Source organism: Sporothrix schenckii, assembly GCF_000961545.1.
Source record: "Sporothrix schenckii 1099-18 chromosome Unknown Cont44, whole genome shotgun sequence".
In the NCBI taxonomy this organism is placed as follows: domain Eukaryota; kingdom Fungi; phylum Ascomycota; class Sordariomycetes; order Ophiostomatales; family Ophiostomataceae; genus Sporothrix; species Sporothrix schenckii.
In genome coordinates this window covers 5,807,856-5,832,479 of record NW_015971145.1, presented here as the reverse complement: position 1 = coordinate 5,832,479, position 24,624 = coordinate 5,807,856, and the positions used below count along the sequence as shown (strand labels likewise).

Here is a 24,624-nt window from a genome sequence, read left to right as displayed (position 1 = left end):
CTTTTTTCCCCTGCATTTCCATCCCATCTTTGCATAGCGTTTGCGTATATAGAGTTGCATCGGCCTAGTCATACTTCTTTAATCTTGTCAGCAAATTAATAAATAGAGAATAATATCGATAGTACTTCACATTGCCCTCTTCGGATTAGGAAGTGCAGACGTACATACCTTACAACCACGGTAACCACCGCACTTCGGCCGAAATAAAAAAGGAAATTGTTTCAAAGCGTCCCGTAATGGCTGACCGCGTCGTGGCGCTTGTAGGAGACGGGACTAACAAGCCATCTGTCTTATGGTGGCACAGGTTGAGATGCACATCCTCACCTTGAGAGCTAAGCGACGGTCTAGCCAAGAAGGCGTGAGGGAGTGTGGCTAAGACAAATGTGAGATCCGCCCCTGGAGCTTGCAAACCAGGTCAAGCTGGTGCTATGCGCATGGCTGGTCGGAGGTAGTCTGTAGTGTTGCTTGCGGATGCCGACGACTATGCGTGATGTTACTTCTGCTGATTCTGGAGCTCTTCGCAGCCAACAGGCGTTTGTGTTTGGTCGCCTGGTTGGGTCGCACAGGACCATGCGGGGCAGGAGCTAATTGTTGGCAGAGGTGGCAGGTGCGGAGGGGTCAATCGGCGCTTTGCTCACCATTTGTCAGGAACGACAAATGCGTTGAACGGATGCTGGTGGGGCCGCTGTTGCTAGGCAATTGGCCACTGAGCGCCAATCAGAGGTGGGTCTGGAACACTTCTTCGCATCGGATTGCAAAACACCTTTGGAGGTTCTGTCATCGCTGATTCATCTATTCATCAAGGCAAAGAGTCCCATTGCATGATTGTGCCGACAAATGACGGCGTCGAAAATGAAAGCCGGGAGCGAGCTCCTTCTGTATTTCCATCTCTGTGCGAAGTGCAGTACTTCCTTTGCTCCTTCCTGCGTTGAGCAGGAGGTCAATGAGGCCTCACAAGAGGTGCCAAGTGTTTGACTGCGTGGAAAGAGCAGTTGGAAGCTAGTGGAGAGGCTCTTTCCCGTTGAGGGGCACAGTTTAGGTCCAAGCCTTACGATACATCGCGTGAGCTTTAGCACCGATGAGGCAACATTGTCTTACAGAACGGCCAGGATCGTCTACTCGATATGCACGATGCGGCCGGACCACACAGTGACTCCGCAGGAAAACATGCATCGAGTCGGCTGACAATTGGGCTTCTAAAAACGACAAATTCACAACTAAGAGATTGAAAACAACAAAAGCAACACCGTTCCTCCGTCCGGCGTCCGATACACACCGCGCTTGTAAGCAGGCCAGGCGGCCTTCTTGGCGAATAGGAAAGAGGACAGCTTTGGCACGACAATAGCGCTCCCCGGAGGCGCGAGCTGCTGAGTTGCCATCACGGCCGACCATTTTGCAAATGTAGAGCGTTGGTGAGACGGGGCATCGTCGTGGGGGTTTGGTTTGGCCAAGTATCTTTGCTCTTGATGTTGCAGGGCGAGGCAAGAGCGAGATCCGTCCATTGAGGACGTGTCTGAGCCATCCATGATTTCTGCTCGCCGCCTCTCACAAACACTCAATGAACTGACAGATGGGCTGCCTTAACCGCAAGACGAAAACTCAAAGCATTCCAGTGAACGTCTGGGGGAGAGCAACCGGATATTGACCAGGAAGTGTAAATGTTTCTCGTCTCCCGCTTTAGATACGAAGCAACTGAGAGATCGTGATGGAGCTGTTTCTGTGTCTTCTGGTCGAAGAATGTTAGATACCGTTGCGGGATGCCGCTAAAGCAACTGTTGCAGGGGTACCGATCCATGTGGATAATTCGTAGATGTGCAAGACATTAGCTAGAGAGGGGCAGAGGGGCTCTTACAAAGGCCAAATGGCGCCGTGCAGCTTTGATTTAGCATGCTTTGCAATTGATTACGGCATATCCCAGATGGCGTGCGCTATGCGCTATGCGCTATGCTCCAAATCAGGAACCGCAAAGTCGAGCCTCGCTCTTTCCCCTCCAAGCGGTCGCAGTTGCCCGCTCGACCAGCTGTTCTCAGAAATGCACGGTGGAATGCGCGGGAGCAGACCAAGGACAAAGGGCATTCGGGGTATAAAACGCGCCTTCCCGCTGCGTCCTTGGTCCGGCTGGCTCTTGCCTCTTCTTCTTCTTTGTCTTCCAGAGCATCATCATCCGCTTTCCATCTCTTTCGTCCCAACAAACCCACCCCGATTATATCTACACACATTGACACAATGGCTCCTAAGATCGCCATCGTCTTCGTGAGTAGCCCCTGCTCCCCACAGTACACCCCAACGGCCTACGTTCATACAATGGGAAGCTAACAGAGACGGTCGCTAGTACTCCCTCTACGGCCACATCCGCCAGCTGGCGGAGGCTGAGAAGGCCGGCATTGAGAAGGCCGGCGGTACTGCCGACCTGTACCAGGTTGAGGAGACTCTTTCCGAGGATGTCCTGGCCAAGATGCACGCCCCACCCAAGCCCACGGACATCCCTGTCCTGACCGACCCGGCCACCCTTCTCCAGTACGATGCCTTCCTCTTCGGCATCCCCACCCGTTACGGCAACTTCCCCGCCCAGTGGAAGGTACGTGAAGAATATTATGACTGAGGGTTTTTTTTTTTTTTTCGTTCTTTTCTTTTCTTGTGTTTTTTTTTTCTTCTCGTACAACACTGACATCACAGACCTTCTGGGACAAGTCTGGTGGCGTCTGGGCCAGCGGTGGCTACGCCGGCAAGTACGCCGGCTTGTTCGTCAGCAGCGCCGCCCACGGCGGTGGCCAGGAGTCCACGGCTCTGGCGTCCATCAGCACGCTGGCGCACCACGGCATCATCTACGTGCCCCTGGGCTACTCCCACTCCTTCCCTCAGCTGGCCAACCTGGAGGAGGTCCACGGCGGCTCCCCCTGGGGTGCCGGCACCTTCGCCGCCTCCGATGGCAGCCGCCAGCCTTCGGCTCTGGAGAAGGAGATTGCCACCATCCAGGGCGAGGCTTTCTACAAGATCGTCTCCAAGGCGGCATGACTGCATGGCAATGCCACAGACGGGCAGCAGGCAGCCGCTGCGGGACAGGCCAAAGCGGCTGCTGCCCCCGCGGCGCAGAACAGCGGCTCCGCCGCCACAGCCGCGGGCACCGGCGCTCCCAGCTCTTCCGCACCGGCTTCTGGCCCCCAGCAAGGGACTGGCTCCAAGGCCGGTCCTTGCGGACTCCCGGCAAAGTGTTCCATTCAATAAAACGTGAAAATACAAGAGATGTTGCATTTAGGTAGTTGCATTGGAATTATACCACAGTACAATTCAATTTTACGGTCAATCGAAGAAAATACTGAAATACTGAAATACTTTTATACTTTTGTGTCAAGCCTCGCCCTAGGGAACGCGTGGTGATACCATGCCGTGAAAGCGTCGCCGTCAGCACTAACGTCTGTTGCGCTCCATTTTCCACGTCTTATAGTCGGATTCTATTGAACTTTTTTGCATTGCATCAACATTGCTGTCAGCCTTACAGCCTTCTGACGACGTCCTGGAATACGTCCTCGGTCTTGGCCGTGCCGCCCAGGTCGGGGCTGAGCAGCTTCCCCTCGGCCAGGTTGGCGTCGACGGCCGCGTAGATCTTGGCGGCGGCCGCCTCCTCGTTGAGGAACTCCAGCATCAGCGCCGTGCTGCGCAGCGTGGCGATGGGGTTGGCAATGCCCTGGCCCTGGATGTCGGGCGCACTGCCGTGGCAGGGCTCGCCAATGGCAAAGTTCTCGCCGACGTTGGCACTGGGCACAAGCCCCAGCGAGCCGACGAGCGCCGCGGCGCCGTCGGACAAAATGTCGCCGTACAGGTTGGGCGCCACAATCACGTCGTAGTACTCGGGCTGGCGGAACAGCTTGTACACCATGGAGTCGACAATCTGCTCCTCCACGGTCACGCCGCTGCTGAAGCGCGGCGCCGCCAGCGCCGCGCGCGCCGTCGAGCGGAACAGGCCGTCGGTCTGCGACAGCACGTTGGACTTGTGCGTGATGGTGACCATGGGCCGCGCGTGGATGCTGGTCGTCCGCCCGCCGCTGGCGGCTTCCGCATCGCGGATCTTCTGACGGCGCAGCGCAATCTCGCCCGCCATCGTGGCAATGCGGTGCGACGCATGCTCGGAAATGCGCTTGATCGCCTCCGCCACCTTGCCGCCGCGCCCGCTGGCGTCGTCAAACGTGCGCTCCTCCTTCACGTACAGATCCTCCGTGTTCTCGCGCACAATGACCATGTCGACGGGCTTGACGCCCTTCTCGCCGGCCGCCGTCTTGACGGGCCGCACATTGGCGTACAGGTCGAGCTTCTTGCGCAGCGCCACAATGGGCGACGAGTAGCCCTTGACCGCGGTCGACGGCGAGGACACGGCGCCGAACAGGGCGCCGTCGCACTCCTTCTTGAGTGTCTCGACGGTGGCATCGGGCAGGGCGGCGCCCGTCGTCTCAAACGTCTCGAAGCCGGCCTGCAGGTCGACAAACGAAAACTTGAGACCGAGGCTGGCGGGCAGCGCCTCGAGGATGCGCCGGCCGGCCGGGATCACCTCTTTGCCGATGCCGTCACCGGGGATGAGGCCTATGAGCGAACACGGTTAGCAACGGGTGCTGCTACATTCGTCAGCAGCTGCACATGAACGCACCGATTCTCAGGGTTCTTCTGGCTGCCATGGCTGCGGTTCAATGGCTCAAAACAAGAACGTCAACGTCGTTCGTGGTGTTCTGGTCACGATTTCGATGGCGGCTGTTTTCGGCCCCTCTGATGAATTTTTACCGCGTGCCACGATCCGCTGTACATACGAAAATGGTGCAATTGCTAGCATTGGCGGGGTACCGCCAGCTTGAGCGAACCTTTTTTGCCGCCGACTATCGGAAGCACGCTGACTGCCACGCCGTTACTGAAAGAACGACAGGTGTGCCTCTGCCACAAAGTGGGGCAAACCAATCGCGATTCTAGAAGGAGGAAAGTGCAGCAGCGACTGGCAAGGTCCAAGCGGTTGCTCCCTTGGCCAGCTACGGTTTCTTCTATTATTACCCCTATTTTTCATATTAAATACGGGGCATGGATTAGCGCACTTACCATTTCCTATCTAGCAAACACCCTCTATCGGAGTAAGTACAATGTAAATACATAGTAAATACAACATACAATATGCGGTGAGAGCTCAAGGAAGGTGTTTTGTGTCTGAATTTCCATCTCTTTCCTGGCCGAGTCTTCCTGCCCAGTCGCTCTTTCCAAATCTGACAAGAAACAATACGGCGTCCAGGGTACTGGGAACGGTCTGTCAGATCTCCGAAACGGTTGAAACGATTGGTTGGTAGCACGCCTTGGAGGCTCCTTCCCATATGTCCCACAGAAAGGGGAAGGGAAAGGAGAAAAGGTTGCGTCAGGGGTTTAATGGACAAGGGAAGTCGCGTTCCTGGAGGCTCCGCCGCATAAACTGCCAATGGCCGCGTGGTACACCTCAACATACGAAACGCCGTATGCATCAGTCGTCTGAGGCTTCCTCGATACGTGGCCGGCACGATGTAAAAGCTTCCATTTCGTTCGTCTCCTTCCTCTCCTTTCTAGCCTATTGCCCCCGTAGACAAGCTCCTGGGCTCTCCTCTGACGAGCCGGCGTCGCCGCCTTTGCTCCTTCCGCTTCTCCGTTTGATCTTCCTGCCTTTTTGCTTTCCGTTTACCACATTCGCGGTTGCCATTTGACGTTTACATATAGCACCGTCTGGCGATATGACCCGTCGATACTGTAATTCGTACGCGATCACAGCGTGTCCTTTGCAAATACGGACAACCGCCAAAAACGGTGCGTTGCAGCTCTCTGAAACAAGACGTTTCTAGCTTGGTCTGGCCCTCAGGGCCCAATAATTTAAAATCGGGGTGCCACACAGCCATTGGCATGGCTCGCCTCGTTGGCCCGAGAAGTCCCACTCCAATGCCCTTTTGCTCTGGCATTCCTGCTGCCTGTCAGACTAGGAAATACATTCTCCAGCCACAAATGCAGACACCAGCCAAAACGAAATCAAAATAAAACGGTGTGGTCATACAGGCCAGGTTCGCGAGGAAAGAACAACGGTTGGTGCGAATTGAAAGCTGCCTCCTGTGGCCTCGTCTCGCAAACCCAGCATCGTGCCTTCCTTCGCTGACCTCGACTCACGCTCTTGGATCCTTCCCTCTCAGTTTACACCCACAGCCGATTTCATAGCACTCCTTTACGTTAGCAGTCTATCCTCGCGCTCCCCCCTGACGCAGCAAGCATCAGCATCCGTTCGACCAGGCGAGCTACTGTACTGCGTTCCGGTTTCTCCTTTCCTTCAATTCGACCCAACCCCCCGAATCGACCGGTATTCCGCTCACGACTACCTCTTTGCACATTGCCAATTCTCAGCGTTTTCATACGTCTATCGTCGCACCTTCCCTATCCGAACGACCTCGACCGTAGCGCCGACCAGCTCTTTCCTTCCCGAGCAACCTACTCTCGACTGCCTTGCGCCGAGGGCGCCTGCCGCCATAAATTGACCGTCTCGGGGCGTTCTTTCCCTCCCAGAAGTCACCTCACCTTAATACCGGCATCATGAGTCAGGTTAAAAACCTTCGCGCCATGTTCGAGCAAAAGGGGGATTCGAGCCCCCCTGACCGCGGCAGGGAGGGTCTGCCTTCTACGCGTACGACGTCCCTTTGCGCTACCCCTACTTCCTTGTCGACTGCATGCTAACCTAGCCGTACATTAGCCACTGACTCCCCTCGGCCGCTCTCACGTGTGCGGACGAGCTTCGTCACGGTCGAAAAGGACGGCCGGGTCGGCCTCCAGCGCGATACGAGCAGCGACTCGGTTCCGACACTGTCGAGGACGCTCTCCGGTGGAACCGAATCCGACGTTGCCGTGCCGGGCGTGCCCCTTTCTCCAGCCCGAAGCAGGTCGCCCATCAAGTTGGAGGACTCCAAGCCGGCGCCCACGACACAGACACCTAAGCGGATGCCAGCGCCCATTCCGGAGGAGTCGACGCCAGTGACACCGACAAAGGCACCATTGCCTGCGTCTGTGGCAAAGCCGGTACGGGACGCTACCCCAAAGCCCCAGCCATCGGCTGAGGTAAAGGTCTCAGCACCAACACCAGTGCAGACAAATAAAGACGAGACCAGCAAGTCTCTGGATGCAAAGGCCGCTCAGAGAGACAAATCGCCAGCACCGACTCCCCGAAAGCTGTTTCCCAAGCCAGCCGACGGCGAGCCTGCATCGGGCACGCCCAAGAAAACACTGGATGCGCCCGCACCTGCGTCGAATGGTGTCAAGAAGGCTGCCAGCGTGCCCAAGGGCGGTCTTTCGAGCCAACCGGCGCCTCCGGCAGCGGCCCGCACTAATGGCGCCTCCAACGGGGTGGCCAAGGATGCACCTGTGACGGGCTCGTCGCGTTCGGCTGCCTCTACCTCCTCTCTCCCGCTGCATCCAAAGGTTACCAGCACAGGCCCTGGCAGCAAGGAGGCGCACAAGCCGATCGCAACAAGCGCCGGAAAGAGCGCCCCAAAGGCCATTGCGACGGTCAGGGATACTACGAAGCCCGCAGCAAAGTCGCCCGGTCTTGCTGTGAAGTCGCCTACGGTCAAGACGCCCAAGACACCTACCAGCCCAGCCAAGCCTACGACGGCCAAGACGACGGCGACGAAGGCGACGACGACAACAACATCATCCAAACCTACGACGACGTCCAAGCTGCCCAGCAAGAAGCCAGCGTCCACGACGACCACGGCAACGGCGCCTAAGTTGACGGCGGGCAGCAAATCATCCTCGTCGGCGGCCGGGGCCAAAAAACCCGCAGCGGTCCAGACATTCCCACCCAACGGCATCGGCTTTGTGAAGCCCAAGGTCAAGTCGCCCACGCGGCCCGTGCAGCTGCCGTCCAGCCTGACCACGCACACGGCGTCATCGGCCACCAAGGCCGGCGTGCCGCGGCCGTCCCTGTCGCGGCAGTCTGGCAATTTCCTGACACTGCACCAGCCGGCATCCTCCGCCTCGGCGGCGCGCTCGCCAAGCCGCACCAGCACATCGTCTGCTGCTGCTGCTGGTGGCCCAAGGACGCTTCGGCGGCAGAGCTCGACGGTCAGCCGGCCGCGGCCGAGCATCGGCCCGCCGCCCAAACAGACCGCCCGCGACCATCCGGTGACCCGAAAGGAGAAGGAGGTCGACGAGGGCTTTTTGGCGCGTATGATGCGGCCGACGCAGGCCTCGGCGCTCAAGACGGCCGACAAGGCGCAGCTGTCACCGCCTCGGAAACAGCCGGTCGTGGCGCATGTGGCGGCGGTCCCCATCGCAACCAAGACGGTACGAAAGAGCTCGGCGCCGCGGGAGAGCGTGGCTGCTACCGCCACGGGAAAGAAGGTCGTCCCGGAGGCACCGTCGCTGGCCAACCGCCCGCCTGCGTGCATTACGCGCAACCCAGACTTCCCCCCGCCCACGAAGGTTGCCGAATCTGTGAAGGAGGAGGTACCCAACCCTTATGCCGCTGCTGCGGCCAAGGAGACAGAGCCTGTCAAAGACAAAGAGGGTCCCGAGGAGGAAGAGGGACTTGTCGAAGAGGATGTCGTCGAGGAAAAGCAGGCGGAGGAGGAAGCCGCCGAGGAAGAATCCATTGAGGAGACAGCTGAAGAGGAAGACGCACCTGCCGTTGCTGAGGTGCCGGTTGAGGAGGAGGAAGAGGCCGAGGACGAGAGCCACGTCGAGTCTGTGGAGGGGGCCGTCGTGAAAGAGGAAGCTACTGATGAGCCCGAGTCAGCACCTACCGCTGAGGCTGCTTCTGAAGTGGAGAAGGAGGCAGACGAGGATGAGGACGAGGGTAGAGAGGGTGAGGAGGAGGAGGAGGCAAAGGAGGCCGTCAAGGACAGCGACATGTCTGCCGTGGAGGCCAGTGTCGCCGAAAGCGTTATACCCGAGGCAGAGGCTGAGCACTGAGCACGAAGCCGAGCATCCCGACATCTATCCAGCACGTTGACTTTATTTACATGGCGCTATATAACTCTCCTGGGAATTTAACCCGTTGTTGAATACTATTTCCTGCATTTGCTTTTGCTTTTGACTCGCATGATATACCTCTTTTTTACGGACATATACGACGTACCAATGCGACAATTTACAACTCTTCTTATAGTATGTATACATCTTGTCTACTCGATATCAGACAGGGTAGCCAGGTTCTGGTGTGGGCGTGTGCGAGACCACCTTATGCACTCGAATGTAGCCGTCGGGGTCAGCCTGGAAGTCGTAGACGCTGTGGGATAGCCCCGGCCGCGCGGTTTTGAGCATTGTTTGCGCATCGTCGTCTTCCGGGCGTTTGAGTGTTGGCAGGGGTTTGTTGAGATCGAGTGGCGGTCGACTCGGCTTGGCGCTGCTGTTCTCACGAGCAATGAAGAGCATGGACCGCAGTGAGAAGAGAGAACGGGTTCTGGAGGGCGCTGCTCCCGTCCGTTTTTCGGATCGACCGGGCCATGAATTTCGTTCTCTCGAAAGGCGAGACTGGGCCGCGGTGTAGCGGTCGGGAAGAAAACGGCAAAAGAACGGTTTAAGCGCCGGCAGCGAGGCCACAATCTATGGAGTCAGCAGAGGGACACAGCAACTCATTCACAGTCAGATGGTCGGGGTCACGGACGAGAACGTACAATGCCAATGTGGAGCTCGAGGGCGCTGGCCATCAACGCCGGTGCCGTGTTCCAAGTCAGATCACCATCGGCGCTTGTCATGGATTTCCACGTAAATACAGTGCGAGCAGCCCCGGCGGCGACTACCAGGAGACCACCCACAAAGAGGCTGGTCACGATCGCCGGCGGTCGACAGAGACGAAGGCGTCTGCGCTTGGAGGGTGCCGGGCCCGTGATGACAACCCGCGTGCCGCGGACCAAAGGGGCAGACGACGCCGACGACGCGGGCAGCGACACTGCTGTTGTTTCTGACGAGGTGGACGATTCAGATTGGTTTCTACTCCGACTATGGCCGCGCGTCCAGGGCATGTCAGGCTGCTTGGCCGTGGGGGCGCTCGCAGACGCAGATGGCAGTAGCGACACCGATACCGTTGCAGCGGTGGCCGTCGCGGTAGCCGTCGCGGTAGCCGTCGCCTTGGCTTTGTCGACTGCCGACCAATACTGGAACGGAAACACGACCGCAATGATGAGGTCGGCCACCGTATTGATGATGCCTGCGGCCAGCAGATGGCTGGCCTGATCGATGCAGTGGTGTGGGCCAGAGGAAGACAGGGTCCAGTAGGCCGCGACGGGGCGGCACTGAAAGACGTCGACGAGGAGAAAGACGACAATACTGGCCAGCACGACACCAGCAAGACACAAGGCCATGCGGCGCGCTGCGTGCTGGCCGCTGGCATGCGTGATGCGTATAAAGAGGGCCAGCATGGACAACTTGGTCAGGTTGGTCGCGCCGTCAAAAAGTACTTGCATCGCGAGGCTGGCAAAGAGTTAGCATTAGCTGTTGTGGACTCATTTTAAGGAAAAACATATATACTAAGAAAAAAGAAAAAAAAAAAAAAAAAAAAAAAACTCACGTCAATTTCAGGCCTGGAACGATAGAACTGGGCATGAGGGCCCAAACGTGCTGACCCCATTGCAGCGTGAGTGCACCTGCAATACCAGCAGCGGAAAAGGCTACAGCAATCGTCTGGAGACGGTGTCAGGTGTCAGTCAACGACTGTGGCGTGAGATGAAGAGGACCAACAGAATGGACTCACCAAGGAAAGGAGAATCAGCCCGTCGTCTGAGCCAAGGCCCCGGGTGATGCGACACCGTGTGTAGATGCGGATACCAACGAGCAGTATTGTGACACCGATGAGGACGGACATGAGGATGACGATGGCAGGCCCGCGCGTGCCCGTGTCGGCTAAATGGAGCGACGGCCATGCCAGTCGCCGTGCAGGTGGACGTTCCATGGCAACGGAGTTTGTGATGAGGGAAAAGGATAGCAGGAGCGAGGACACTGGCGAACTAGGTCCTTGCCTTGCAGACGAGCAGACCAGAAGATCCGAACCAAGGATGGCGAGAAAGAGCAAGATATATACCACAAGATAATAATGCACAAGACTCACGGCATACTGCCGAGCGCCTCACGGACTGTAAGGGGGTAGCCTTTCTTCGGGATGACAGAATGTCGGTTTGTTCGTATCACATCAGTCTTGTTTTCGTTGTCTTGAAGCATTTATTTATTTTACTTTTATTTTACTTGGAAGGCCTCCGTTTTCCTTATGCTTTATGATTTCCTGATGGGCATCGGATCGTCCTGCATGAACAGAGCCACTTCTGATGGCACGCCGTTTCTTTTTTTTTTTTGTGAATCACGAAATACTGACAAATGGTAGAAAAAGAATATCGATAAATTATGAAAGTAGTCCAAAAAGGGAAACAGAAAACGAAGTCGCAAACGTCTGCCTCAGCGCCACCATACTCACCAGTCTTGTTTTATTTTGTTTCGATGGTAGCCTGCGACGTTTTAAACAGAACATAGGGGGCATTGCTTGCTCTTCTGGGAGTCGTTGGTCCATCTTCAAACTCACCGTTGCATCATCGTTTTTGATATTCGAGATCTGACCACAGGGATTGCCCGCTTGTTCGGTGGGGGACACACTCGCTCGTTTATTTTTCCTGGAGTTCATATCGTGCATTTTACGGAGGGATGCGTATACCTTGCTACTTCTCCGGCAACTAAGAGAGCCCAGCTCGATATGCCGAGTACGGCTTACATCGTACACAGCCTCTTCGTGATGGACATGCATGGATTTCCGCGCTCGGGACTCTAACGCTCAGAGGAGATAATAATGCGATTGGTGCGGATCCGTGGCGATCCATGGCAAGGCTGAGAGACAGGGGCCCAGCGCCCATCTCCTAGCCCAGAGTATCTTCGTACAGGCAAAGAGTCAGTGGTAGACGTTCTCTATAGAATTAATGCAGCCGACATCCGCTCCTCGGAAAATTAACAACATAATTGTGCACGGCCGCTGAGGCCCGTGGGAGCCTCAAACAAGCAGGGTCCAGGCGACAGGAGTATTTCCAAACCATGTCTCACGGTACACCACCCGAGCCACCTTTCTCGGTGTGCACATAATTTTCACCACTGGTCCTGCCGTTTCAAAACGGCGTCGATCCGCCTTACAATGCTACTAAGCAGTACCGAATGCAGAAGGCAGATCGGCCACATATCGTTGTACAAGGTTGCCACAAACTGGAGCTGCAGAAATAATGCTTGCTTTGTGTGATAGCCGAGCTGCTGGTGGCTGCAACCTGTGTTCCTTTTGAGAAACACAGGCAGGATGCTTTGGCCTGCAGTTGGTGAGGCAAACAGTGTTTCAGATTCCCAGCAAGCACAGATCCTACACATAAGCGGGCTCCAAATGCCACTTATCACAACTGATATGTGACTGACACAAGAATATTCATGCTTTAATCCAATAGGCAAAGAAGGAGTGACAAGAGAGAAAAGAAGTCGTCATTGCTGACTGCCGTTGGTTGGGGTCGGTTCGTGTCGTGCAAGATACTAGCACCTGACGTATCACGTGCACAATAACTCATCACGTGACAATACCACTAGGGCATTTTGCCAACGCCCACAATTCTGTACATGCATTTCTCTTTTTTAAAAAGTGGGGCGAATTCCCTCCCCTCCGTTCCACCTAAAAGTTTCTCGCCATCCATCTTCTCGTTCTGGCTTTCCGTCCTGCAACCCAAACATATTCCCACGCAATAATCCTCACCATTAGATTTTTCTGTTCTCTATTGGAAGACGGTCAATATGTCTAAGATCACCGTCGCTGGAGTGCGGTACGTTTCGATGAACGACGAATAACGATCGCTTGACGAGCGAAAAACGAGAAAAAAACGAAAAAAAAACGAAAAAAAGACAAAATACTAACTTGTCCTCCAGTGCCAACGTCGTCGAGGTCCTCGAGTACTCGAACGAGACCAAGAAGCGCAACTTCCTCGAGACCGTCGAGCTCCAGATCGGCCTCAAGAACTATGATCCCCAGCGTGACAAGCGTTTCTCGGGCACCGTCCGCCTGCCGTCGGTCCCCCGCCCCAACATGGCCATCTGCATCCTGGGTGACCAGCACGACATTGACCGCGCCAAGCACGGCGGTGTCGACGCCATGTCGTCGGACGACCTGAAGAAGCTCAACAAGAACAAGAAGCTCGTCAAGAAGCTGGCCCGCAAGTACGACGCCTTCATCGCCTCCGAGACCCTGATCAAGACCATTCCCCGTATCCTGGGCCCTGGTCTGTCCAAGGCCGGCAAGTTCCCGACCCCCGTCTCGCACTCCGAGTCGCTGTCCGACAAGATCACCGACGTCAAGTCCACCATCAAGTTCCAGCTGAAGAAGGTGCTGTGCATGGGTGTCGCTGTCGGCAACGTCGGCATGGACCAGGAGCAGCTGGTGGCCAACATCATGCTGGCCATCAACTACCTCGTCTCCCTGCTCAAGAAGGGCTGGCAGAACGTCGGCAGCCTGACCATCAAGGCTTCCATGTCGCCGCCCCGCCGTGTCTACTAAGCGCATGTTTCGTACTGCATGCGGACGGTCCAAGTCATGTTCTTGAGAACCCTTTTGTGACAAAAGACAAAAAGGGCAAATTCCTGTCTGTCTGCGTCCTTGACTGGGCCTGGACAAGGAGGAGGGGGCGAGTACATAGTCTAGATAGTTCGCTACGAAACCTGCAATAAAAATTGCAAAAACACAAAGTTCCGCGATGCGACGTGATTCACTCCGCTCTACCATTATGGGCATATATGACAGGTAGACGACAAATTTGACGTCGTTTACCCTCGGGCGAGGCAACTGTAAAAGAAGCAACTGTTTCATCTGAAAGATGCTTCCCAGCAATGCTGTTTGATGCGTACGACAAAGCTTTCGACCGGCGACATTGTCTGCTTCCGTTCTCGATGGACACCCTACGCGGCGCAAGCGAACACTTAAAAACTACGGCGTACAAACAGTACAAACACACATGCTCGAGATAATATGTCGAGACCGCCCCACAGCCATGAACCGAAGATGTCGTCCACGCCAACGTGTAAGGGAAAAGGCAATCACATTAGTTTAGGAGGCCGGGAACGGAGGAAAACCCATGGCGAAAAACGGATGCTTTTCAGAAAGAATAACCCTCAGCAAGCCACATTCGTGGAGCCGCCGATAAATGTAGTAAGGGTCTACGTCTTCACATGACGGTGTAGATTTCGTCCCTTGCTCGAGAAAAGAAAAAAGAAGAGGAAGCGAAGTCTCGAAAATGATTTGGCGGCTCGATATTTATGCGAGGAAATATTCGGGGTGGGTCCTTCCTCTTTCTAGACTAGCGCCTTGTATCCGCAAGTCGACGACAGAGCGATAAGAGGTCCCCGCCTTATCATCACGTGAAGCATCTCCAGGCTGCTCTTTCCCCGACCACGACGGCAGCAAAATCAACATACGAGGACCTTGTCATCAAACAGCAAACCTTTCCAGCACCCTCAGGGACCAGACCACAGTACGGAAGAATGACATCCGAATCCATTGACGGGCTGCTGGCCCGGTACCTGGGCCTGCTCCACGAGTATACCGAGCTGCGCGGCCAGCTGTCCACCCACCAGGCCAGCATGTTTGGCAACTTGGCCCGCGCCAACTTTTCCGCCGAGCGCGGATTCCGCTACGGCCCAGACCACTTCGATGGGCGGATGCAAGCCCTTGTGCGGCTGAATATCGCGGAAGACAGCAGGGGCACCAAGCCAGTGGCCGCGTCGTTCGCAGTGACGCGGCCCAGGAAGGGGGCCAAGGCCGACGTCACGGACAAGGAGAGCAAGGAAAGCCTGGACCTGGAGAGCGATGAGAAAAAGTACGAAGAAGAAGATGCAGACAACACGACGACAAGGCCAATTTCCAGGAAGAGCAACCAAACGAAGAAGCCTTCCGGCCCACGAGACCCGCTGCAGTGGTTTGGCGTGTTGACTCCCATGGCCTTACGACAGGCCCAGCAGGAGGCCATTGAGGTCATTGACAATATCGTGCCACGGCTGGCAGCACTCAGTGCCGAAATGGCCGCTGTGGAGATCGAAGTGCGGCGAGCGCGCAAGAAGAGGGCGCGGGCGGTCGTCTCGCAGCAGAAGGATGACAAGAGCTCTGAGACGACGACGAAAAATGAAGCAGCTGTTTCTGTTTGATCATTTATGCAGACTATGGAGTGCCTTTGAGCGACATACAACACAACCGACGCACTCGGCTCACGGCATTACGCCGCTTTTGCCTCTGCCTGCCCTATTTGAGCTGGCCAAACAGGTTGTTCAGCGACTCGGCCAGACTCGGGTGCGCCCACACAGCCTCCTCCAGATCCCACCAGCGCAGCCCGCCCATCATCGCCGTCTGCACCATCGCCATGACCTCGCCGCCCTCGATCCCCAAGCACGTGAAGCCCAGGATCTCGCCCGTCTCCACATTGACCGTCGCCTTCATCAGACCGCCCGTCTCGTCTGTCTCCAGCGCCCGCGCCACGTACGCCATGGGCATCGACACCGTCTTGACATGGCTGTAGTCGTTGCTGCTCAAGCTGGCAGCCGTCACATCACGCTCGTGGATGCCGACGTGGCCGAGCTGCGGGTCCGTGTACACCACGTACGGCACATAGTTGCGCGACTTGGACGAGGCCGTCGTGAGAAGGGGCTCCTTGTCGCCACGCCCGGGGATCTTGCTGGTCCGCGGTAGCAGGTTGGCTGTCAGGATGCGGTAGTCATCGTATGACATGTGCGTGAACGCCGGTCCGCCGTGCACGTCGCCCAGAGCGTAAATGCCGGATGCGCTGGTGGCCAGCTTGTCGTCGACGACAATGTGGCCCCGAGCGTTCGTCTTGACGCCGGCCACGTCGAGGCGAAGGTCCTCCGTGTTGGGCTTGCGCCCGGCTGCCAAGAGGATGTGGCTCACGCGGACATCCTTCTTGCTGACTTGCACGTGGTCCGGTCCGGCAACAGCAATCTCGGCGGCAATTGGGCGCTCGTCTTGGGTGTCCTCGCCACCCGAGGCAGCCACGGTGGTCACATCGGCCGACAGCAAGACCGTGGTGCCCTCGTCCTGCAGAATCTTCGTCAATGCCTCAGCGACATCGCTGTCTTCGCGCGGCAGCACCTGCGGCCCATGCTGGACGACGGTGACCTCGGCACCGAGACGACGAAAGAGCTGCGCAAACTCGAGGCCAACATACCCACCGCCCACGACGAGGAGGTGCGCCGGCACAACGCCCAACTGCATGATGGACGTGGAGTCCAGCACACGCGCTGGCGGCACGGATTCGAGCCCCGGCAATCCCGGCCGAGCCGGACGCTCGCCCGTGTTGAGGAAAATGAGGTCGCCTTCAATCGTTTTACGAGGGCCGGCGGTCGTGGGCGTGATCTGCAGAGTCTTGGGCCCAGAAAAGGCCGCCGACCCGCGGTACACGTCCACGCCGGCACGCTCCAACCGCCCCTCGCTGCCGCCGCGGAAGGAGGCCACAATGTCGCGCCCGCGCTGGCGCACTTTGACCATGTCGACGCCCAGTTCGGCGGGCGTCTTGTTTTTCGGTCCAACACCGTAGTCGGCAGCGCGGCCAGCGAGGTGCGCCACGCGGCCCGAGGCGACCAGCGTCTTGGTCGGCGTGCAGCCCACATTGACGCAGGTGCCGCCGATGGCGCTGCGCTCGACAATGGCCGTTTTGCGGCCGACGGCGGCAAAGGCAGAGGCCAGCGGCGTGCCCGACTGACCCGAGCCGACGATGATGGCGTCGTAGTGGACGGCGGATGCCATGGTGTGGAGACTGCGGCGAGGATTGAGCAGCGTGGGGTACGAAATGTACGAAATGCGATACGCGATGCGATGCACAATGCGATGCGAGATGCAGGATGTGTGCATCAATACGGTCGAAGCAGGTGACGGATGGGCCCAGTAGATGAATTGTGATGAGTGTCAAGTCATGGTTGGCGTGCAATTGATTTACAGTGTTGAACAAAGAGATATGCTGCCTTGAAAGCTTGTCTTCGTAGACGAGAGCTGCAGCGCAGATCCAACCAGTGATGTCAGGGTGCAAGCTGCTTCCCCTCACTTGGAAGCTGTGTGCGGCCGCGCCGTATGCTGGCTTGCACATGAGTAATCAACCAACGCCCAGTTCCTGGTGCTTGTAATTACAACTTGCGAATTTCCGTTCTAGTGATTTGTTACATCTATTAAACGTTTATTGTATATTCTGTATATATAGGATATATACGATTAAGCGGCTTCGTTTCGTATGTCCATAGGAAGAGTTTGCTGGCACCATCTTCGACAGTATTAGAAGCCCGAGGGTTCAGGTTTCTCGGGGAACGCGGGCTTGCTCAGGTTGCTGCGGCACTCGTGTTTCCAATTCTTCGGCGTGTACTTGTCCACGATGGACTTGAAGGCTTCCTGCGTCGGTTTGTTAGTATTTTGTTTCTTGTCTTCCTCTCTGTCTTTCGTTTTCAATCGGTGTGACTTTAGTAGCGGCGACATACCAGTGTGCAAAACGACTCATCACCGTCCAAGTGCTTGCCGGCAGGTTTGCAACCCGGGATCGGCACCACCTCGTCGTTGTAGCGGATGCGCACGTAGTAGCCGTCCATCTTGTGCTTGTCCACGTCGGTCAATGCTGACGTCGGTTTCCGGCCAATGTCCGCAGGGGCAGCAGCCTTCTTGGACGGTGGCAGGAACGACGGCAAGTAGGCAGACCAGCTCGTGGCTACTGGTGCGGCTGGCGGGGCCGGCGGGAGCGTCGCGGTCGGCGAGGCTTCGGATGCTGGCTTCTTGAACAGCTCCACGGCCAGGTGGCTCGTAAACGGCGGCCATGTGGGCATGGTGTGGCCCAGGCTGGTCAACACGGCCGCCAGCGTCGTGTCGTGGCAGCCGCTGAGGCCGAAGCGGAACAGGCCGTTCTGGCCGCTGGTGCCCGCGGACTTGGCCTGTGCCACCATGCGGTCCGTCAGGTCGCCCATGAGCCCGCCAATGCCGAGTGTGCGGTACTCGAGCGACTCATGGTAGCCGGCAAACCACTCCTCGAGCGCCACCTTGTCAATGTTGCGCCGGACCTGCTCGTCGTAGAATTCCTTGGGCAGGCGCGTCTCGGGCCCGTGCGCCAGCGTCGCGTTGATGGTGTCCATGACGCCAGAGAGCCGTGGCCGTCCGTCCACGGCCACGCGCGGCGCGTCGGGGTCCATCCAGCGGCCAATCTTTTTGGTGACGTACGCCAGCTCGTCGGAGTCGTTCCACCGCTCGGCCGCACGCTGCGCAAACGCCCGCGACAGGGCCGCAAAGCGCCGGCAGTTGCTGTCATTGGGGAACAGCGTCTCGTCGGCCGGGGCGCGGGAGACGATTGTGACGGGCGCCGCGTTCCGGTCGCGGTCGGGGTACAGGCCGGTAAACGCCTGCTGCATCGACTCGAGCGCGCGCGGAATGGGCGTGGCCCGCAAATAGAACAGCCGGTCGGGGTCGTCGGGGCCCAGTTGTTGGGGCAAGTAGCCGAGACGCTCGACGTACAGCTGTCGCAGCCGCTGGCCCAGCCGCAGCGTCGTTGCACGGCCCGGGTCCGTCAGCATGCCCATGTCGCAGAGCGCGTCCAGCTCGCCCTTCTTGCCCGTGGCCAGCACGGCCGTGTCATTGGCGCCAAACGTCTCGAGACGCCGCCGCCACGCGAGCGTCCCCAAAGGCTTTGTGGCCGCGCCGCCGCCGCCCACGCCGACACCGGCGACGCCGGGGTCCTGGTCGTCCTCGAGGACGACGGCGCGGAACTGCTTGACGGCCGAGCAGTAGGGCCAGAAGGGGTGCAGGCCGGCATTCTGGAACCGCGGCGAGACAGGCGTGCGCTCGCCGTGGCGCATCAGGACTTGGACCAGCTGCAGCTCGAGGCCGGCCGGGTAGAGGCGGCGCAGCTCCTCGTCTGTGTACGGCGTGCGCGGTACGAGGGACGTCATGCTGGTGGTTGCAGAGGGCGCGCGAGGTCCAAGAAACGAAAATGTCTGCAGGAATGCGGCCTGACCTTTGTCCAAAGGGCGTCAGGGGGGAAACAGGGAAGCAGGACAATGGCAATTGGAATCGTGTTCAAGTGGAAAATGACTCGACCTTGGCTCGAGAGCACCTTCCTGTGCATGTCGTATTTGGCGGAGAGTCCTAAACAGGAAGGCGGGCTTGTTGGACACTGTTAGTCAACGCCTGCCATTGCTGGACAGCACTGCTCGTGGTCCTGTCACGACGCACTATTCGCTGTATTTCCGTGCCTCGCCGCCTGTCTTTGCCGACTTTAGTGGGTAAACAGGCAGGAAAGCCGATAGCCGGACGGCCCCGTTTGGGCGTACATGACGCCTGCTGAGCGCTGCAGCTCTGAATTTACAGGGCCCTCGGGGACAATTTTGCCAGGTAATGGACAGCCCACTTATTTTTATTTTCCGCCAAGTAGCTTCATCCAGAAGCAAAAAACAACAGCCAGCATCTGTCCTTGGACCACAACCGCATCGCCGCATCGACAATCCCCCCCTTCCTTTGACCACACACGGTCTGCCAGACGGAACCGATGAGGGAGTCGCGCGCCATCTGCATGCTCTGCCGAGCACGGCAATCCGTCCAGGCGGCGGCACGTCAAGAAGCTCTCAGCAGCCAACCACGGCGACGATGGCACACGACAACAGCCACGGCACACCCGCGGATCCCCTTGGTGGACGGCGTTGCGGTCCATGACGGCTCGCGGACCGAGTACCGGAGCGCCGACATTTCTCGCAGGCCAGGAGGGTCCGCGGCGACAGCAGCCCGACTCACGTCTCGGTCACGGATTACAAAACAGCCGCCGGCCAACGATGCGGCACTGGCCGTCTTCCGGGACATCATCGAGAACCAACAGCAGTCCGAGCACGAGCAGACAAGACGAGAACAGGAGGGACTTGCCGTCACGGTGGCGGATGCAGTGCAGGACGGGGGCGACTTGGACAAACTGGCCCAGGAGCTCAGCAAGGCACATGTCGACGAGTTTCAGGAGCAGCAGCAACAGCAACAGAAACAGCAGCATCAGGAGCAGCCGAGCGCAGGACGACCGGCAACGGCGAGCGTCGACCTGTACAAGCACCTGGTGAAGCTGACGCAGCTGCGGTCGCAGACAGACGCAACCACCGCCACGCTGTTCCACCACTTCGAGACGAACATGTATCCGCACATGACCGAAACATCGCGCAGACTGCCTGCCCTCTTCCGCTACACGGCCCACCAGCTCGTGCGTGAGGTATCGACCGCCAAGATGGCCGACCCCTACGCCGAGAATCTCCCGAGCTTGGCCCGCATCACGCAGATCCGTCGGCAGCTCGACCTGCTCAACAAACCGGAGGCATGGGTGCCGCTTGTGCTGACGGTTGCGACGGAAATTGTTCATCCCGGCGGTGGCAGCAGCAGCAGCAGCAGCAGCAGCAGCAGCGGAGGCGAGGCTAGCAATGGCGTCGATAGCAGCGGCGGAAGCAACGTCGGCGACCCATCGTCGGCCGTCGAAAAGAGGACGGCCCTGCTGGCAGACCTCGTCGAGGCCTGGCGCATGTTCAACCTGCCAGATATTGTGGTCACGGACGAGGAGGCGCTCCAGAACATGCCAGTCACCGAGTTCCGCATGGCGTCGCCGGACCCGGCCCGCGCCGAAAAGTATGCCAGGCGGCGCAACATCCAACTGGGTCTGTCGCTGCTGTTCCCCCGCTACGCGCCGGAGCAACTGCGCGAGCTGGCACCAGCCGTGTTGGCCACGTATGCCATCCTCACCGACCCAGCCATCTGCCCGCCCGAGATCAAGGACAGGGCGCACGAGTTTGTCGACGCAATCGAAAAGGTTGTGACGACGACAAACTTGAAGCGTCGCATTATCCCCGCCATGTACACGGAGCACCCGGCACTCGGCGCCTACGTCCTCTCGCGGCCAATCGTCGGCTCGCCCGCCGAGACGAACAAGGCACGTGCCCAGAATGCGCTGTCGCGCGTCGCCACGAGCTCCAAGGACGCCCGGCGGGCCACACTCGACAGCATCTACCAGCAGCTGGACCAGGCGCTGCGTGTGCGCAATACCGCGGCCTGCGAGGCCGCGTGGGACCGCTTTTGGTCGGCCGTGTCGGTTCCGGACGTCGAGGGTCCCGCGCGGATGCGTGGCAGCAGCGACCTCCTCGACTACTTTATCATGGTGTTTACGACGCTGCGCATGTCGGACCGAGCCATTGCCGTCTGGAATCTGATGGCCATGGCCGGTATCAAGCCCACGCTGCGCACATGGACGTCCTTTATCGAGGGCTTCAAGCGGGCCAACAACCCAGCCGGCATCCATAACATCTGGGACCGCCTTGTGGCCTCGGGCATTCAAGTCGACACGGCCGTGTGGACGGCACGCATCTCTGGCTTGATCCAGTCGGGCGCTGCCGAGGCCGGCATGCAGGCGCTGGACGAGATGCAGCGCCTGTGGGACGCGTCGCGGGAAGAGCACGTGCCTGGTAGTGGCGCCAAGACGGACGGACGCCCACCCAAGGCCGTCAAACCGACCATCGAGCCGGTCAATGCCGCCATTGCCGGCATGCTGCGGCGAGGCGACCTGGCTGCCGCCAAGAAGGTCCTGGCCTGGGCAGGCCGCCACGGCATCGAGCCAGACGTGATCACCTTCAACACCATCCTGCGGCCGCTGGTGCGCGAAGGCGCGGCCGACGAGGTCGCCGGTCTGCTGGAGATGATGCGCCAGCGCGGCATCCGTCCCGACGAGGCCACCATTACGATCCTGCTCGACGACACAATTGGCGGCGGCGCCATGGCAGGCCGCAGTCCCCGCGAACGGGCCGAGCTGGTGAAGCAGGTGCTCGCCGACGTGGAGGCGGCCGGCCTCGACGCCAACCAGCAAAACTACGCCAAGATTATCTACCTGCTGCTGCAGGGCGGCGAGAAGGGCCGCCACAGCACCGGCGGCGACGCCATCAACGACCAGGCCGACGCGGCCGTGTCCGTCGTGTTCCAGCGCATGCGCCAGCGCGGGATCCCCATGTCGTCCCACATCTACACGATCCTGGCCGAGAACTACTTTATGCGCACTCCGCCCGACCTCGATGCCGTGCGGTACCTGGTCGAGCACGGCCAGCCCGGCGGCCCTGCCCGGTACCAGACGGGGCAGACCAGCCCGTCCGAGAGCCCGTCCGAGAGTCCGTCCGGGAGCCCGTCCGGGAGCACGCCCGATCCTCTGGACACGGCGCGTCCGCCGCCCACGTTTGACCGCGTCTTCTGGGAGCGCATCGTGCGCGGCTTTTCGCAGGTCGGCGACACGGCCAGCGCGCTCAAGTACTTTGCGCACATTGCCGACTCGGTGTCCGTGACGTCGTCGACGCTCGAGGACCTGCTGCGGGCGCTGGTCCACAACAACGAGTGGGAGGCGGCGTCCCAGCTCGTGGCCAAGGTGCAGGCGCAAAAGATGGTCAGGGTGCAGAGCGGCATTGGAGGCGAGACGAGGCGGCTGGTGGACGCGCGGCAGTTCCGGCACCGCTTCTGGCACCTGGCCGCCGAGCATGGTCTGTTGAAGGATTAGTATCATGCCCGAGTACACGAACATTGTAGAGGGGACACATTGAGCGCGTGTATAAAATAAAGACAGTTACGCCATCCATGACAACAAAAGCATGTGTGTATACATTGCATCCAGCACATACAGAATAGACAGCTGGGCCTATCAGCTGCCTGTACCATACTAGAGAGACAATGGAAGAAAATCGCAATCCGTTTTGCCAAAAATGCCCACCGCAACGCCAATCCCAAGTGCAGGCCAAAAATCCACATGCAGGTCCCATACCCAGATCCCATTCATACAACGTTATCCAAACAAGCAAAGCAAACCGTTGTCGCCGTCGCATTCCTCATGACTCGTCCATTGTATCGTCTTCAGGCTGTGTCGTATCGCCGGTCGCAGCCTCTGCGTCTCTGCTGCCGTGGTTCTCCCGCAAAATGTTGAGGATGTTGGTGAGGGCCTCGGGCTCGACCGTCATGTTGTTCCCGCCATTTCCGCCGTCGTTGGCCTGGGACGAGCTGCCCTGCTCGCTGCGCATCTCGCCGTTGCGGCCGAGATTGAGGCCGCGGATCCGCTCGAGATGCTTGCGTGTGGACCCTTCAATGTACTCGAGCCGCTCGCGCCGCCAGGACTTGCTGTCGCCGGCTCGTCCACCACCACCACCACCACCACCAGTCTTTTCCTCTTCGTCGTCGAGCGCCACGGCTGCTGCGAGGCCCGGCGCCTTTTGCCGCAGCTCGCTCGACAGCTTGCGCAGGGCCGGCAGCTGCGACAGCGCAAAGGCCGTGGTGGTTGTAAGCGGTTGGGCGGCGTCGCTCTCGGTCAGCGGGCCGCGGTCGAGCAAGAACGCCAGCGACGCCCCAGAGGATGCAGAGAAGGACGGGTCGGCCCCTTGCTCTTGGTCTGCTGCCGGTCCACGCTCCGTTCCCGCCAGCATCCGCAGCCGCGCCAGCATCGTCTCGTTGCGCTGGGCTTCGACGTCCAGCAGGTGGCCCAGTTTGAGGGACGCCTGCAGCCGGCGGTGCAGGTGCGCAATGGACGCGTCGTCCGCGGCGCCGTCTCCGGCGGCGCCCTCGGCAGCAGCAAAGTCCAGTCCCTCGTAGTGCGCCAGCCGCATCCAATCGCGGTCCTCGGGCTTCACGCACAATATGTTGCGCATCGTGTACAGCTCAAACTTGTCAAAGTTGCGGTCGATGGAGGCGCACAGCAGCGTCTCGAGCTGGTGCGTGCCATTCTCGACCTCGTGGCGGTGGGCGTCTTCGGCGGCGGCCTCGAGCTCGTCCGGCGACAGCTTCGCCTCGCCGCGTCCTCGTTGGAAGGCCACCGGCTTGAAACCGAGGCTGGCGGGTGGTTGGCGGAGGAGCGCCTGTTCGACGCTGTTCAGCGCGCGCTCGGCGAGGATGTTGACGCTGTTGATGATGTCGTCGAGCAAGCTCTACATGCTGTCAGGCCTGGCTGCCGAGATGCAACGCGAGACAAACAATAAATAAGAGATATAAGATCGTCTCAGAGGCAACTTACCACTGGCGGGTAGCCAAAGTGCTCTGTGAGCAGCTCCGTGTCTGCGGTGGCCGACGAGGCCATGGCGGTGATTGTTGAACGGCAAGGACGGGCCGTCCAATGCAGTCGGTGTACTCCCGGGTGGTTGCGACCGTCAATTATGGCCGACGTTATGTCGTCGTCGTTGATTCTCGTGCAAAAATACTATTTACTGTGTGGTCTTCGTATCTTTCGCTGTAACGCGACGCGTCTGGCGCATTTAGTTAGAGGGGGCCTGCCAGAGGCCGTTGGTGGGTAAAAGAGGCAGTTGCGCTAAACAGCCGCCGACAAACATTCGCACCTTCCCCTGTCGCAAGGCCCCATCGCTGTCAATGGGCAACTGCAATAAAGAGATTAGTCATATATCCTCATTCGGCAATAGCGCCATGGTGGGCGTTTTCTAGCGCATACGTCACTGTCTGCGCTCAGCCTGGCTCTTTCTTTATCGAGACAAGCACGAATGTGGCAGTCCAAACCGCTTCATAGGCGGCCGAATAACGTACAACAAAGAAGACAATAAATACGGCTCTGCGTCTGTCGACTCACGTTCGCC

At 58.6% G+C, this 24,624-nt stretch overlaps 10 protein-coding genes across 10 annotated transcripts; 5 read left to right on the top strand and 5 right to left on the bottom strand.

The window, feature by feature from the left end:
* Nucleotides 1-2,226: 2,226 nt before the first annotated feature.
* Nucleotides 2,227-3,015, top strand: SPSK_09732 (Trp repressor binding protein; the record flags this gene model as incomplete). Its single annotated transcript, XM_016736302.1, has 3 exons — nt 2,227-2,253; nt 2,333-2,578; nt 2,677-3,015. 3 exons carry the CDS (start codon nt 2,227-2,229, stop codon nt 3,013-3,015), a joined length of 612 nt encoding a protein of 203 aa, XP_016588557.1.
* A 478-nt stretch (nt 3,016-3,493) lies between these two features.
* SPSK_09424 (homoisocitrate dehydrogenase) lies at nt 3,494-4,667 on the bottom strand (the record flags this gene model as incomplete). Its single annotated transcript, XM_016735996.1, has 2 exons — nt 3,494-4,575; nt 4,640-4,667. 2 exons carry the CDS (start codon nt 4,665-4,667, stop codon nt 3,494-3,496), a joined length of 1,110 nt encoding a protein of 369 aa, XP_016588556.1.
* A 1,903-nt stretch (nt 4,668-6,570) lies between these two features.
* On the top strand, nt 6,571-8,943 carry SPSK_08636 (uncharacterized protein; the record flags this gene model as incomplete). The annotated part of the gene is made up of 2 exons (XM_016735227.1): nt 6,571-6,661; nt 6,728-8,943. The coding sequence occupies 2 exons, from the start codon at nt 6,571-6,573 to the stop codon at nt 8,941-8,943; spliced, it is 2,307 nt and encodes a 768-aa protein (XP_016588555.1).
* A 222-nt stretch (nt 8,944-9,165) lies between these two features.
* SPSK_08960 (uncharacterized protein) lies at nt 9,166-10,921 on the bottom strand (the record flags this gene model as incomplete). The annotated part of the gene is made up of 4 exons (XM_016735542.1): nt 9,166-9,576; nt 9,648-10,443; nt 10,541-10,653; nt 10,724-10,921. 4 exons carry the CDS (start codon nt 10,919-10,921, stop codon nt 9,166-9,168), a joined length of 1,518 nt encoding a protein of 505 aa, XP_016588554.1.
* A 1,853-nt stretch (nt 10,922-12,774) lies between these two features.
* On the top strand, nt 12,775-13,531 carry SPSK_09753 (large subunit ribosomal protein L10Ae; the record flags this gene model as incomplete). Its single annotated transcript, XM_016736323.1, has 2 exons — nt 12,775-12,803; nt 12,907-13,531. The coding sequence occupies 2 exons, from the start codon at nt 12,775-12,777 to the stop codon at nt 13,529-13,531; spliced, it is 654 nt and encodes a 217-aa protein (XP_016588553.1).
* A 980-nt stretch (nt 13,532-14,511) lies between these two features.
* SPSK_09831 (uncharacterized protein) lies at nt 14,512-15,171 on the top strand (the record flags this gene model as incomplete). The annotated part of the gene is made up of 1 exon (XM_016736400.1): nt 14,512-15,171. One exon carries the CDS (start codon nt 14,512-14,514, stop codon nt 15,169-15,171), a length of 660 nt encoding a protein of 219 aa, XP_016588552.1.
* A 94-nt stretch (nt 15,172-15,265) lies between these two features.
* SPSK_09143 (mercuric reductase) lies at nt 15,266-16,780 on the bottom strand (the record flags this gene model as incomplete). The annotated part of the gene is made up of 1 exon (XM_016735722.1): nt 15,266-16,780. The coding sequence occupies one exon, from the start codon at nt 16,778-16,780 to the stop codon at nt 15,266-15,268; it is 1,515 nt and encodes a 504-aa protein (XP_016588551.1).
* Nucleotides 16,781-17,299: 519 nt separating this feature from the next.
* On the bottom strand, nt 17,300-18,951 carry SPSK_09048 (acid phosphatase; the record flags this gene model as incomplete). The annotated part of the gene is made up of 2 exons (XM_016735629.1): nt 17,300-17,413; nt 17,500-18,951. The coding sequence occupies 2 exons, from the start codon at nt 18,949-18,951 to the stop codon at nt 17,300-17,302; spliced, it is 1,566 nt and encodes a 521-aa protein (XP_016588550.1).
* A 596-nt stretch (nt 18,952-19,547) lies between these two features.
* SPSK_08453 (uncharacterized protein) lies at nt 19,548-22,556 on the top strand (the record flags this gene model as incomplete). The annotated part of the gene is made up of 1 exon (XM_016735050.1): nt 19,548-22,556. One exon carries the CDS (start codon nt 19,548-19,550, stop codon nt 22,554-22,556), a length of 3,009 nt encoding a protein of 1,002 aa, XP_016588549.1.
* A 325-nt stretch (nt 22,557-22,881) lies between these two features.
* On the bottom strand, nt 22,882-24,116 carry SPSK_09359 (kinetochore protein Mis12/MTW1; the record flags this gene model as incomplete). The annotated part of the gene is made up of 2 exons (XM_016735933.1): nt 22,882-23,967; nt 24,054-24,116. 2 exons carry the CDS (start codon nt 24,114-24,116, stop codon nt 22,882-22,884), a joined length of 1,149 nt encoding a protein of 382 aa, XP_016588548.1.
* Nucleotides 24,117-24,624: the final 508 nt, after the last annotated feature.